This window comes from Halictus rubicundus, chromosome 11 (genome assembly GCF_050948215.1).
Source record: "Halictus rubicundus isolate RS-2024b chromosome 11, iyHalRubi1_principal, whole genome shotgun sequence".
Classification (NCBI taxonomy): domain Eukaryota; kingdom Metazoa; phylum Arthropoda; class Insecta; order Hymenoptera; family Halictidae; genus Halictus; species Halictus rubicundus.
Genome location: NC_135159.1, coordinates 4697408 through 4709801, shown reverse-complemented (window position 1 = coordinate 4709801; position 12394 = coordinate 4697408). Strand labels below are relative to the sequence as shown.

The 12394-nt window shown below is 35.0% G+C and overlaps 1 protein-coding gene across 11 annotated transcripts in view; it reads right to left on the bottom strand.

The window, feature by feature from the left end:
• Positions 1-12394, bottom strand: part of LOC143358660 (dystrophin, isoforms A/C/F/G/H) — a 930016-nt gene that overhangs the window by 886509 nt on the left and 31113 nt on the right. For 10 of the 11 annotated variants that reach the window (XM_076795970.1, XM_076795971.1, XM_076795965.1 and 7 more), the window contains 21 exons: positions 10891-10968; positions 10725-10817; positions 10532-10621; positions 10219-10417; positions 8978-9126; positions 8278-8673; positions 7337-7978; positions 6768-6890; positions 5979-6458; positions 5736-5893; positions 5297-5664; positions 4872-5224; positions 3896-4330; positions 3666-3818; positions 2997-3158; positions 2390-2692; positions 2170-2313; positions 1776-1946; positions 1093-1275; positions 913-1029; positions 701-820 (listed from right to left, as the gene is read on the bottom strand). In XM_076795970.1, coding sequence (XP_076652085.1) covers positions 701-820; positions 913-1029; positions 1093-1275; positions 1776-1946; positions 2170-2313; positions 2390-2692; positions 2997-3158; positions 3666-3818; positions 3896-4330; positions 4872-5224; positions 5297-5664; positions 5736-5893; positions 5979-6458; positions 6768-6890; positions 7337-7978; positions 8278-8673; positions 8978-9126; positions 10219-10417; positions 10532-10621; positions 10725-10817; positions 10891-10968 — 4917 coding nt within the window. The remainder of the gene's footprint in view (positions 1-700; positions 821-912; positions 1030-1092; positions 1276-1775; positions 1947-2169; positions 2314-2389; positions 2693-2996; positions 3159-3665; positions 3819-3895; positions 4331-4871; positions 5225-5296; positions 5665-5735; positions 5894-5978; positions 6459-6767; positions 6891-7336; positions 7979-8277; positions 8674-8977; positions 9127-10218; positions 10418-10531; positions 10622-10724; positions 10818-10890; positions 10969-12394) is intronic. The other variant, XM_076795968.1, reaches the window with a different exon arrangement.

The following is a 12394-nucleotide window of genomic DNA, read 5'->3' as shown; positions in this document are numbered from 1 at the left end:
TACGTAATTATTAAATGTAGTCAAGTGTTTGCAAAGTGAAAGTTAATTACAGAATAATCGGGTGATTGTTCGGAATCCCCCTATTCCGAGACCCCTCTCTCCAATTTCAATGACCTTGAAATATGTTGTTGGGAGCATACATAATTCTTAACAACTTTTCCCTATGTATATGTTATCGAGATATTTACGAAAAACTATGGACACCCACTACAGGGAAGTCTTCCCGTTGTAATTGACCTCGCTCGTTCTGTAGGGGCTCCTAACCCAGACCTAAGTAAACTTCGTTCAAAATGTCGGAATTCGCTGTAGTGGACTTGACAGCCTTTTACAAATATCTCGGAAACTAGGATTGACCGGCGGCAACATGTATAGGGAAGAGTTATCGAAAATGACGACCTTGAAAACATATTTCAAGGACATTGAAATCGGTAGAGGACCCCCCGTAATCCGAATAATTACCGATAACTGATCTTAAAGAACACCACAATCAAGAATTAGATCGTTTGATTATAAATTGCTAATTATAATAGTAATGAATTTTACAAGTCAAACAGAATATTTTCTTTTCAATGAGATATACGTAATGGTACTATAAAGCACAAGCATTACATATACCAAATGTTAAGATAAAGAACAAGCAATACAAGCCGTGAGAAAATAAGCGATGGATGATATTTGAAACTGCCAACGATTTACTTACTTGTATTCTGTTTGATATTTCTTCCCATTTGTTGCACACTTCTGCCACTTTTGGGTAGTAAGTATAACGTTGCAATTGGTTAACCTTTGGTTTTGCTTCTATCATTTCGCTTTGGACTGCCTGTGAAGAAACATCATTTTATCAAATTTTTGTGTACAATTCAATTTACATAGTTCTCCCTCGAAATCAATTACTGTGCAATTTTAAATTACCTTGCACTGTTCGAAATGATTTTCTGTTAATTGATCAACCGGGACATTATCCAGTTCATTCAGCTTTTCTTCAACTTGTGAAAGCCACGCATTTATTTCGTCAACGTTGGGTTCCTCCTGAAATTATATAAATATATTCCATTAAATTAGCGCAAATATTCTTCAAATATAAATATTTACCTCCGAAGCATTGCACAGTTTCAGCCTTTTTTCGGTACTCGCTAATCTGGTCACAACGTCTAACAATTTCTCCTTAAGCTGCTCCAAACACCTTGGATCGCAAAGCTTGGAAAATTCTTCTTGCGATTTCAATAACTTATCTCTTACGACATTTAATCTTGGAATTACTTCCGTCATTGTTTCCTATTTAAATATATACTCAGATGTTTTGCATTCAAATATTTGCAGTCTTGTGTACAGTAGGAACTTCATTACCAGGATTTCGATTACCTGAGATCTCTCTTTTGGCTTGTACAGAAAACATGTTTCTTTAAAATTAGATTGATGAAAGCAAATTAACGAAAATAAAAACATTATCCTCGAAGTATCTGAATAGTACTATATAAGAAATGATGTAAAAAAATATATTTACACAATGGTGTAAAAAAGTATTCATGAACAATTAAGTTCTTTTGAGTAGTATAATTATCCAAAGTATGTATTCATATCTATGGGTTTTCTAATCTCAAAACTTCTAATAAAAATTCTGTCGCGTAATTTTCAATATCACCTCTTACTATAGCTGTATACGTATATATTGTATTTAAAATATAATATTATTTTGGTTGTTTGGCCGGTTAATGGAGAACCTACTGTGCTAAGCAATATTCTGACATTCTTAGAAATATGAACCCTCTACTTACTCGAACATATATCGCAATGACGGGTAAATCAGGCATATTCTTTTGTTTATCTAACTCTTTGTTAATGCTATCTATGGACATGTTAATGTAAGACATATTCTTATATATGTCACGTGACAAGTCCAAAGCTGTTTCCAACATAGATTTTGACTGTGTTATATGCGATCCCAACTGCAATAAGAAGAAACAGTAAAACATAGTCGTCAGAATGGCTCCATACATAATATTAACAACTAGATTGCGAAACTTTGTCTATGCATAACGTATAAAAAATTGTTAAAAATTGTAGAATACAAGATTCAATAGGACCTGATGCAGTATCGTTTAATTAAAACTTCTTTACGTTTCATTTCTTTTAAATTTCCATATTCTATCAATGATCTATCCACGTTACCTTATTATACAATTCTTTCAACATATCAATTCGTTTAGAAAATTTCTCCGGTTCAGCAACGCTTTTCTCTTCAACTAATTTTCTGCCGGTGAGAATAATATTTTCAATCTCACTTTTAATTTCGCTCAATGTTTGGTAGAAACGCTACAAAATAGAAACAACCTATTATATTATTTTGCATATCGAAAGGATGAAGAATGCTATTTGAATAATAAGTTACCAAACAATGCTTGAGTTGACCGTCAATAGCTTCCGGATCTTCCGAAGATAGCTCCAACAAACACGTCGCTTCTTCTATTCCTCGAAGTTCTCGCAAAGCACTGGATAATCTTGGCTCCAAATTGGTTGGACAGCAGAAACGTTGAAATTTCTTTTGCACCTCGGAAAACGTTTGTTCTATCAGAGATAGCTGTTCTTGCAATCTCAGTGCAACTTCTTGTTTTCCAGCAGCTTTGTAAGATTCAATTTGCATTGCCATATCTTGAAGCGTGGATTGTTGATGTTCCATCTTCTCCATTAATTTCTAAAGATCGTAAAGATATTAAACTTTAAATTATCATTTTTTCCCAGTTCTTCTATGTTCAACTGTTAGTTACAATAAACTATTAATTACAAGCGAAATATCTTAAGGGTGCAATATAATCATAAATTTTCAACGCATATTTTCATATGGTCTAAAAACAAACTTGTTCAAGGAATGATGACATTCACTTTTCCATGCTCTTCCGTAGCAATACATTGCGAAGAATGATTTATTTGTATGTGGATTGTATAATTCTTTTATCGAAGTAGATAGACAAGATAGTAACGAAAACTTGATAACAGACCTGATAATCATGAGGTAAATCATCGGCAGTAAGGTCGCAGTCAAGAAGTGCAGTTAATTCAGAGTCTATTTGCGTTAAGAAGTCTTGAAGAGCACGAATGCATCCTTCCGATTGCTGTGCTTGCTTCATTGATCCTTCGAGCAGTTTGGCCCGCTGCCCTGCCTACTCAAAATATAATTCTAATCTTCTGCATAAGTTCATTAAACATATTTTACTATACATAAATTTACAACTGCGAAATTAATAATATAATAGACCATTCAAACCTATAATCTGTATAGTACGTAATCTATAAAAGAATATGCAAAACTATATAAATTTAAGTTCTGTTTTCAATTTGAAACGTCTGGCACAAAGAACCTCCAAAACTTAACTCGTAGCATCTAATGAATCACAAATAAACGAACAATAAGTATCGAGAAAAATAATTTATCAGAAACCACAGCAATTTTTCCAAGTAAAATCAAACGGTCTTCAAACATGTCTCAATGTGTATCTCTAAAGGTTTAGCAGTAATGCATGCAGTTAGGGATAAATACAATTTTGAATGTTAAACACAAAGTTTAGAAAAAAAATATTAACATCTGAAGCATTTTGAATGTATACATTGCATAACGAATATCAAAACTTAATGCTATCTACATATGCATACACACAACAGCCCCGTACCTGATTATTCAAACTTTCCCAACGATTCGTCAGGCTCTCAACATCTGATTGAATAGATTGTGTCATGATATTACTTTCGATCAGCTGTTTACCGATTTCTTGGATTTTCTCAAGCCTCATTTCCGGATGATTTCGTATGTAATTCTCCAAATCCTTTTCAAAGCAATATTACATTACGTTTCAAATATAAATTATGCGTCAATGCAGTCCTTCATACAACTTATACTTACGTCTAGTTCTTCTGAGATTTCTTCAGCATCGGTTGCACTTTCTGTAGATCTCTTAAGTCGTTTGTCTAATTTATCTAACCAAGCACTTGCTTGTGCAACCAGAGCACGAAACTCACCGTACTCATGGCTAGCGTTCTGCAAGTGTCTGTACCGCTCGTAAATACGATCTGTAACGTCGGTCCATCGAGCGTTCAAGAACGTAAAACGTCTACCAAGTTCTTGAACCGAGGATCCTTCTGAACTCAACAACTTGTCATTGCCCATTTCATTAAGGTTCCTGAATTCTTCGACTCGTTTGTCAATCTTTTCTTTCAATGACTGATATCGTCCACGAACTTGAAACAGTTCTACTGAAGATGTTATTTTTGTTTCAGCCGGTATTTCTTTCTCTAAAGCTGACAGCCACTTTGTAAAGTCTTCTATTCCATTGATTATCTATATCATTTTTAAAAATATATTGAATATTGTATTGTCAGGCTTAGAAAAACCATCTAACAAATTTTCTTTTTTTTTTATATATTTCAATTCTTTGCCGATTCTTCTATTACAATCTATGCTTTCATGAAATCAATACGAATCTCAAAACTATTTTTCTTCACCGCCATTAGTTTTTTGAGAAATTTAATCTTTAAGAAATTCTTTTTAAATTTAATTTTTAAAACAATATCAAATTTCCCGTTTCGAAATTCTATTATACAATTGTTCTTTGCAGGAAATGGATCCACAAACTTTTTAAAACATACTTATAATATTGTATCATTTTATTCAAAAGAGTTAGAATTCTTTTTATATAGAATTCTTGTTTTTGTAAGAAAGATTTTCGTTACTTTTACCGTTAAAATTGAAAATTTAGCTTTTCATTCAATATAAAATTTCTTAAAAGCAGAGCAATTGAGAAAACAGATTTCAGATTTATCATTGGCGCACCAAACGTGTAGAACAGAAAATTTGCGATGGGAAATCTTACAATAATTACCTCATCATTCTTCTTTAAAGTATCTTCATATTTGTCGTTCAAACTTTTAGCATCGTCTACAATGGCATTCCACTTATGTGAGATAACTTCCAATTTATTATTCAATACGCTTGCAAACTTCGGCTCAGAATTTTCGAGTAATCTGTTCGTTGATGTTTGCAATTTTTCTATCTTCGGTTTCGTTTGATTGATACGCTCCGAAAGATATTGAACCTTTTTCAATCCCCGCTCCATAACTTCAACGTCGTTGGTTACACTCTCCTTTGATAGTTCCTCCAAGTATTGATACGAACTCTCCAGCCAATGTTCGAGCTCAGAAAGTTCGTTATTGAACACTTTCAGACACTCTATATCTACAGAATAACAAAAGTTACAATTTTAAAACTATTACAAATATTTATAGAATTCAAATTCTATAAGTATACCTTTTAACAAGTTTTGCTGACGCTCTTCTAATATTATAGGTATATCGCTCCATTTTGTATTAAGATCTTGCAATTCGTCCTTGAGTCTTTGCCCCTGAGAATCCCCGCTAGTCTTCATGATTAATTCGTGTCCAACAGTGTTTACATAATTGAATATCTCTTGGTGTTCTTTCAGAGCTTTTTGAAGATTACTGAATTTTCTTAACTGCTCCGCCATTGCCTGGTCGTCTGACATTACTATATGCTCGGACAGCAACGTGCTCTCCACGTTGTTAATAAATGCAGTGAGATTGGCAATTGCGTCCATGTATTTCTTTGGCGGAGTTTTATCCACGGTTTCATTTATTTCGGCTAACTTCTCGGACAGTCTAAAACAAAATTCGAAAATTAAGCTAGCACTTCGTTAAAATGTCAAGTGGACATGCAAAAAATTATTTACGTTTTATATAATGTTTCCCAGTTAGTAACGAACATTTGTACATCCGCGTTCAAGTTGGAGCTTTCGTTCGTAGGGGTTGAATTTTTCAGCAACTCGTTCGATTTCTCCATCAATTTCTTAATGCGTTCTTCATGAGACTTCATTGATTTTATTTTCACCTAAATTTTGAAAACAAATATTTGAATGTGCATGTTGTTCGATCATTTCTATAGGATTATTTATAAAATTATTTAAAATAGTTACCCTAAACGGTTCAACCTGGTTGTTTCCTTTATTGGAGTCCAACCATTTGGAATAACTATCTAACATCAAATTCAAGCTAGCCAATTCTGTTCGGAACTTTTTCACTTCTTCAAGATACTCTATGCGAGATTTGATTTCGTCCAAACGATTATTAATTGCTGACCAACAATTCTGTACATCTTTTAACTTTATTTCATCTTCTTCTGTCGACTCGTTTGCGTTCTTTAATTCCTCGAGAAGTTGCTTGCCCAAGTCCAAAACATTGTTATAATCAACTTTGTGCACTTCTATAGCAACTATAGTGTCATTGTAGACCACTTTCTTTTCTTCAATGCTTAATTCATCGAACACCCCTTCAGACCGACCAATTTCCAAGTCGACGTAATCAAGCCACTTGTAGAGATTATTGAGAGCAGACTCAAATTCCTGCCTAACCGTGTTATCCACACGCCGTTTCTTTGAATCACTATGTGGCGTAGACTGAAACGAAAATATGTAATATAAGTACAATGTAGTAGGGTAAATGTGCCTTATTTCTATCCAATAGTCAGCCTACCTGAACACAAATTGCTTAAAAATAAATATCTACCAACAAATTAATGAGCAATGATCAACATATTCCTCATCTTCCAATGTGTAGCCTCAAGTTCTCATGTTATAAAATATTTAGAAAATAGCATATTAATAATAACAACGCTTAAGATGGCTCACTACTGGCCTTAAATGGCTGACTACTGGAACAATTACTCTACGTACAACATTTTCGACAATATTTTTAAATATACTTACTGTAGCTGTAATTTGTTCTTTGTAAGCAATACTTGTAACTGTTTCAGACATCCAGTCGTTACCAGAAATCACTGTCACCTCCCTCTCAGATGTCATATCAAATTCGAATCCTGAACTTGTTATCTATCATAATAAAGAAGAAAGAAAATAATATGTTACACGAATTAATAAGTATAAAACTAGTACTGTTCAACTAATATCTTTTCTTACTCTTCTAATTTTAAAGAATTTTGTTCGCTAAATACAAATTTCTTAAAAATTTGTATCCTTCTATATGTAGTTGTTTTAAATAAATGCAATTCAGACATTTTTGTGATTTGTTAGTTTAAAAATTTTGTGTGTTTCACATGCAATATTAAAGTATAGAATTCTTCACTTGTTTAAAAGTAGAAATATGCATCGTTTTTAGAAATTGTTCTCTTTTGACAAGTACATATGCAAGAAAACATCATTTACAGATTTATATTCAACGTACAAAAGTCTATAGGAAACACTTATAAAAAATTGTAAGTCCAAATATGAGATGAACAGTGTGATTTATCAAGAATTATGGAATTCTTTCGCATTACCCTTTGAGTCTGAACTTCCATTATTTGCCCTACTGCTTCCCACCTGTCCTGCAAATTCTCAATATCTTGCAATACAGTAACACACTCGGAGGAGGTGCTCTGACCCTCTAACTCTTGGACTGACTCTTGCAAGGAAGACAATTTCTTCTGGTTCGCGTCCATTTCTATTTTCAGTATCTGCAACTTCTTAATTCTCTCCAATACTTCACCAATCTCGGACGCTGGGTTCGCCTCCATTTGTTTCAGAGTGATTTCAGTTTCGTTTAACCATGAGACCAGTCGTTTGTAATCGTCGTTTATATTCTGCCAAAGCTGAGAAAGCGACTGCAAACGCTGCCGCCTTTCCTCCTTCCACTTGCAAATATGCGTCCATCGTTCTCCAAGAGCGGACAATTGATCCTCCATTTGAGCGTAAACCGCCTCCGAGTTTTCCTCGTCCACAACAACCACCATATTCCTCATGCCATCGACAACTCCTTGCTGCGCCTGGATATCTTGCTCTAATTCACTTAATTGTTTCAGATGTTCGTCCAAGGCAGATGGGTTCAATTCAGCGGCTGCCATTCGTGAAATTCGATCTTCGGTTTTTGTTAACCATTCTCTTAGATCGTCTAACTGGCCTTGTTGCATCTGCATCAGAACCTGCAAACGTTTGTAAATTTATTTATAACCGCTCGTGTTTTAATCTTTTATTAGTGCAATTAATGTTACAAAATTAGATGTCTTAAAGGACTATATAATTAATGATACTCTCGAATGCTCATATCAAGAATGATAGTTTTAAAAAATAATCTTCAAGTCCCTAATGCAGTTTAAACTGATTAACTTCACTTCGTTACGAATTGAGGCTTTCAAAATGTATGTAAATTTTAAATATACCCACAAATTGAAGACAAATTTCTACTTAATCAGAAATAAGTAGTATTCGATAACTTCCGTACCTCATGAATCTTAGTTTGCCTCTCCATCGCCCGCATGCGAAGCCCTTCCCACCGAGAATTCAATAACGACATCTGAACACGAACTTCGTGTTCCTCGTCTTTGTGTAAGCCGCCCTCCGCTAATAATCTTGCACCCTCTTCCAAGACAGCACCTACTCCGTCCTGATGACCAGACAGTTCCATTAAAAACGTCTCGTGTTCGTGAAATTGTTGCTTCAACACTTCCAAGCTGGAACCCGGTTCCGGGGCATGATTCAGTTTATCCTCCGCCTCCAAGAGCCAAGTTAAAACTTCTTCGAGGGCAACCTGATAACCACCGAGCTCCACCGACACATTTGTGGCTAAACTCATCGGCCTCGACGCCGGTGCTCCGAAATTTGTGAAGGACAATGGGTTCTACGGTAGAAAAGTGTTCGAAGCTTTAGTAACGTGTTATAGCCGAGGAATCATTGAGTCATTGCAAGAGTCTTCATAACAGACGACATTCCTGTGACAGTGGGATTGTATTGAACGAATGGTATAAACATATAAAAATAATCATTATTATTATTATCAGAGACGGCAACTCGATTGATTGTTAAATTTTCTGTAATAAAGAGCAAATTAAAAATAAACCGAAAATTGTATCAAGACTTTTGCAACGACCCAATATGTTGCTGTTTCCTATCTGTCGATGCATGATTATTAAAATGATTGCTACCTCGGCTCCTGGCGTCGTAACCGGACTACCATCGCTCGCTACGGAAAGATCTAACTCGCCTATGTCATCTCCGGAATGAGGTAGCGATTGGAAGAGACACATTACGTACATCATTATCGATTTTTTATCCGGCACGGATGTATTCACGTCTGCCAAAGAAATGTAAATTTAATGTATTACATCGTTATTACGTCCTATTACACTCCGCTGCTAGTTTATTATGTTCTCCTCTTTTCTCTAAGAATTTCTTTAGCTAAATCACAGTTATTACATTGCAAATAATGATGCAACAAGCACGGCTAGTCCGCCATCACCTAGATCCCGAATTTCAAGAATTTCTTTAAAAAATCGTTAGTTAAATTCCTGCCCAAAATATAATCTATTATTGAAGCATTCAAATCGCTGTTAGTGTCTCTCTTACTTCCCAAATTTGAAAAAGGTTTTTGCCTATTGGATTGGAACGAAAGTTCGTAGCATTTCCAAATTAAAATTCAAAGATAAAATTAAGATATTTCTTCATGGGTTTATTTAATAGCATGATAAGTTACCTCAAAAATGGCAAAAAGTATATGTGTTATTGAATGAACCTATGAATAAACATCTTAATTTCATCCTTGAATTTTAATTTCGAAACGCTACGAACTTTCGTGCAAACCCAACACATTTGTACAGTGATACTATTAACTATTATATATAGTTTGAACACTATATTTTCCATTCTCGAAGAATTGTTGATATTTAAACTGTGATAATTTTGTTTTAAAACATAGTGCAACAATAAGCCTGGACTCATTTTAAAGCTTGAAACCTCTACTTTCAGAATCTACTATATAATTTATATTATAATTATATATATGATATAATAATATAATTAATTTTTTTTATATAATATATAATTTATTCTTTATCCTCTGAGATTTTTCTTCATGATACAGTCGCGGAAAAACCAAAGGTACTTTTTTGTCGAAAACACTACACGTTTAAAGGTCTATAGGAACATTGAAAAATTTTTCTTTTGACTGAATCCACTATAAATTTGAAGTTTTTGGATCCACACTGTAAAGGTATCATTAGCGCTTTCTTAGTACAGAAATTCTTTGAGAAAAGGACACTTCGGTCACGTCTCGAATTGAAATCTGCTATGGAAGCATCGCTCTACTGCAGGTGGATGATGCAGTCCAAAGGACACTTCGATTGTGTCCTGACTTGTGATTTATTGCCAAAGGATCAAGGATATTTACCCTCTGGATCAAGCAACCGTTCAATGCCCAAATGTTCCTGAGCAATTCGGAACGCATGGTCTAGCCTGGCGTTAGGATGTTTGCGAGCTATATTGTTAAAATCGAACAAATGCGGTTTCCTTCTGTGAAGTATCGCATTGAAAGCGAGACCATCCGACCAAGACGTGGTAAAGTTTTTGATATCGACTCCGGGATAATTCTGAAAAATATCGACGAGGTGTAAAAAAAAGATCTGCCATAGCAGGCGCACATGTTCAGTGCACTAAACAAAAAAATAAACGTGCGCGTTTTCTTTCTCGAAGCGACGTTTCACCTGTGAATTCTGACGACACCATGCTAAAAGTGTTTTTTCCAAATTTGTCTGTTGCAGTTCTGTCATTAGGTCCTTCAGATGATAATGTACCTGCATAAATAAAGTAATTAGTACTCGGCGGGGGAGCGAATCTATTCGCTGCATAGATATATAAATTCTATCGAATGCAAACCAGATCGATCGTGAAACTGACCTGCCAGTGTAAAATAATACTCCACACTAATCCCAACGTTAGCTTAGGATTACCGTCAACGATATCGTTGCTACTAATATTTACAAGTTTCACCTAGGAAGTACATGAAACACAATTAAACGCACATTCATTTTCTTACGTCGGTGTACCATTCATGTCGACTTACGTTGTTCTGTTCAAGAATTTGCAATGCCTTATTAACATTGTTCAGGTGATGCACTCTCATTCGACCACGTTCTCTTTTCTGCAAAATAGAACCGTTTAATTGCTCGAGAAAGCATGGAGTCAATTGTTACGCGTTTCTGCGCAGCTTCATGTTTCTGTGCTCATCGTCGGAAAAAGATTGGTAAATCATGCGATTTATAAAAAGAACGCAAGTCGTCGGCTGTGTCGTCAAGAATACATATATGGAAACACCTATGAAACGGAATTAAATGAACGGGGCAACGCGGACTTTTCGTTAGGCATGTTCGCGTACGCCCACCGTGCGCAGATAATCGTCGCGCTTATGCAAATATTCGTAATACTCCATACGCGCACCTGACTAGAATTCTATTAACGGGGCTCGTAACGTACGCGCAAATGCCACTACGCGACAGGACGATCAGAAATAAGACGAGCATCGGAATGTTACAATGATTAGGGTAATTTCCAGAGAGACGCACCATAGGGTGAGATGCACCAGTTTTTATTGTGACAATACTGAACGATTCTCAACTGTTTTTCTGTTATCATTTACATCATTTTAACATTTGCAAATAATCTCATATCGAAGAACACGTCTACAGTGAATTCTCGATATATGTCAACAACACGGGTCTTGCCAGCGTCAGGTATCGTCCAGCAGACATACTCGAGCTGTGTTATGTTTACACGGTAGTGGGGATAATTCCGCGACATTTATCATCCAAACTTTGGCGACATAAATAGAGAAATCACTGTATTATATTATTTACGTGTGACAGAAGTAAAACTTCTTAGTGCTCCAAACTTCTGATGAAATATTTTTGTAAGTGGTCAACACAAATGTTATTACCTTCATATGGTTTTAACTATCAGTATCGACTTAAATAGTGAGAGTGACTCTTTTAAGATTTTTCATCGCGTTTTGACAAAATTTTTTGTACTAGTTCTTGTTTTTGTATAGCTGCGTCTCTCCCTCAATTTAGTGACAGACGCACCATTAATGTATGTAAGTGTACCAGGCAGTCGTTTTTATAAAAAATGGAGCATCCCTTTTTTAATTAATTACGAAGCGATAAATTAAAACTGAGACTTGTTCTTTGTCACACTGTTTGTTAACATCTTACACTTCAATGGAAAGGAGTGCGTCTATCCCCAATCAGGAGTGCATCTAACCCTAGGCCCTAGGGAGAGATGCACTTTTTCGAATTTTTTTTTAAACAGTATATTAATATATTAAAATAAAAGTTTTGCTCATTTAACGTTATATATTATTAAAGAGATTTAAATAAATAATTAAACTATGCCTTCCTATACTTTCAATTATTTTCATTGAAATTTTAATAAACAGAAAACAAAATGAGGTGCATCTCTCCCGAAATTACCCAAAGAAATTCAGATGCGACAAGATGTACAGGATGTAAAGAAATTATATGTCGCGACTGCGTAAGAAAGCTGTCGCAAAATTCATTTCAAGGTCAAAAGGT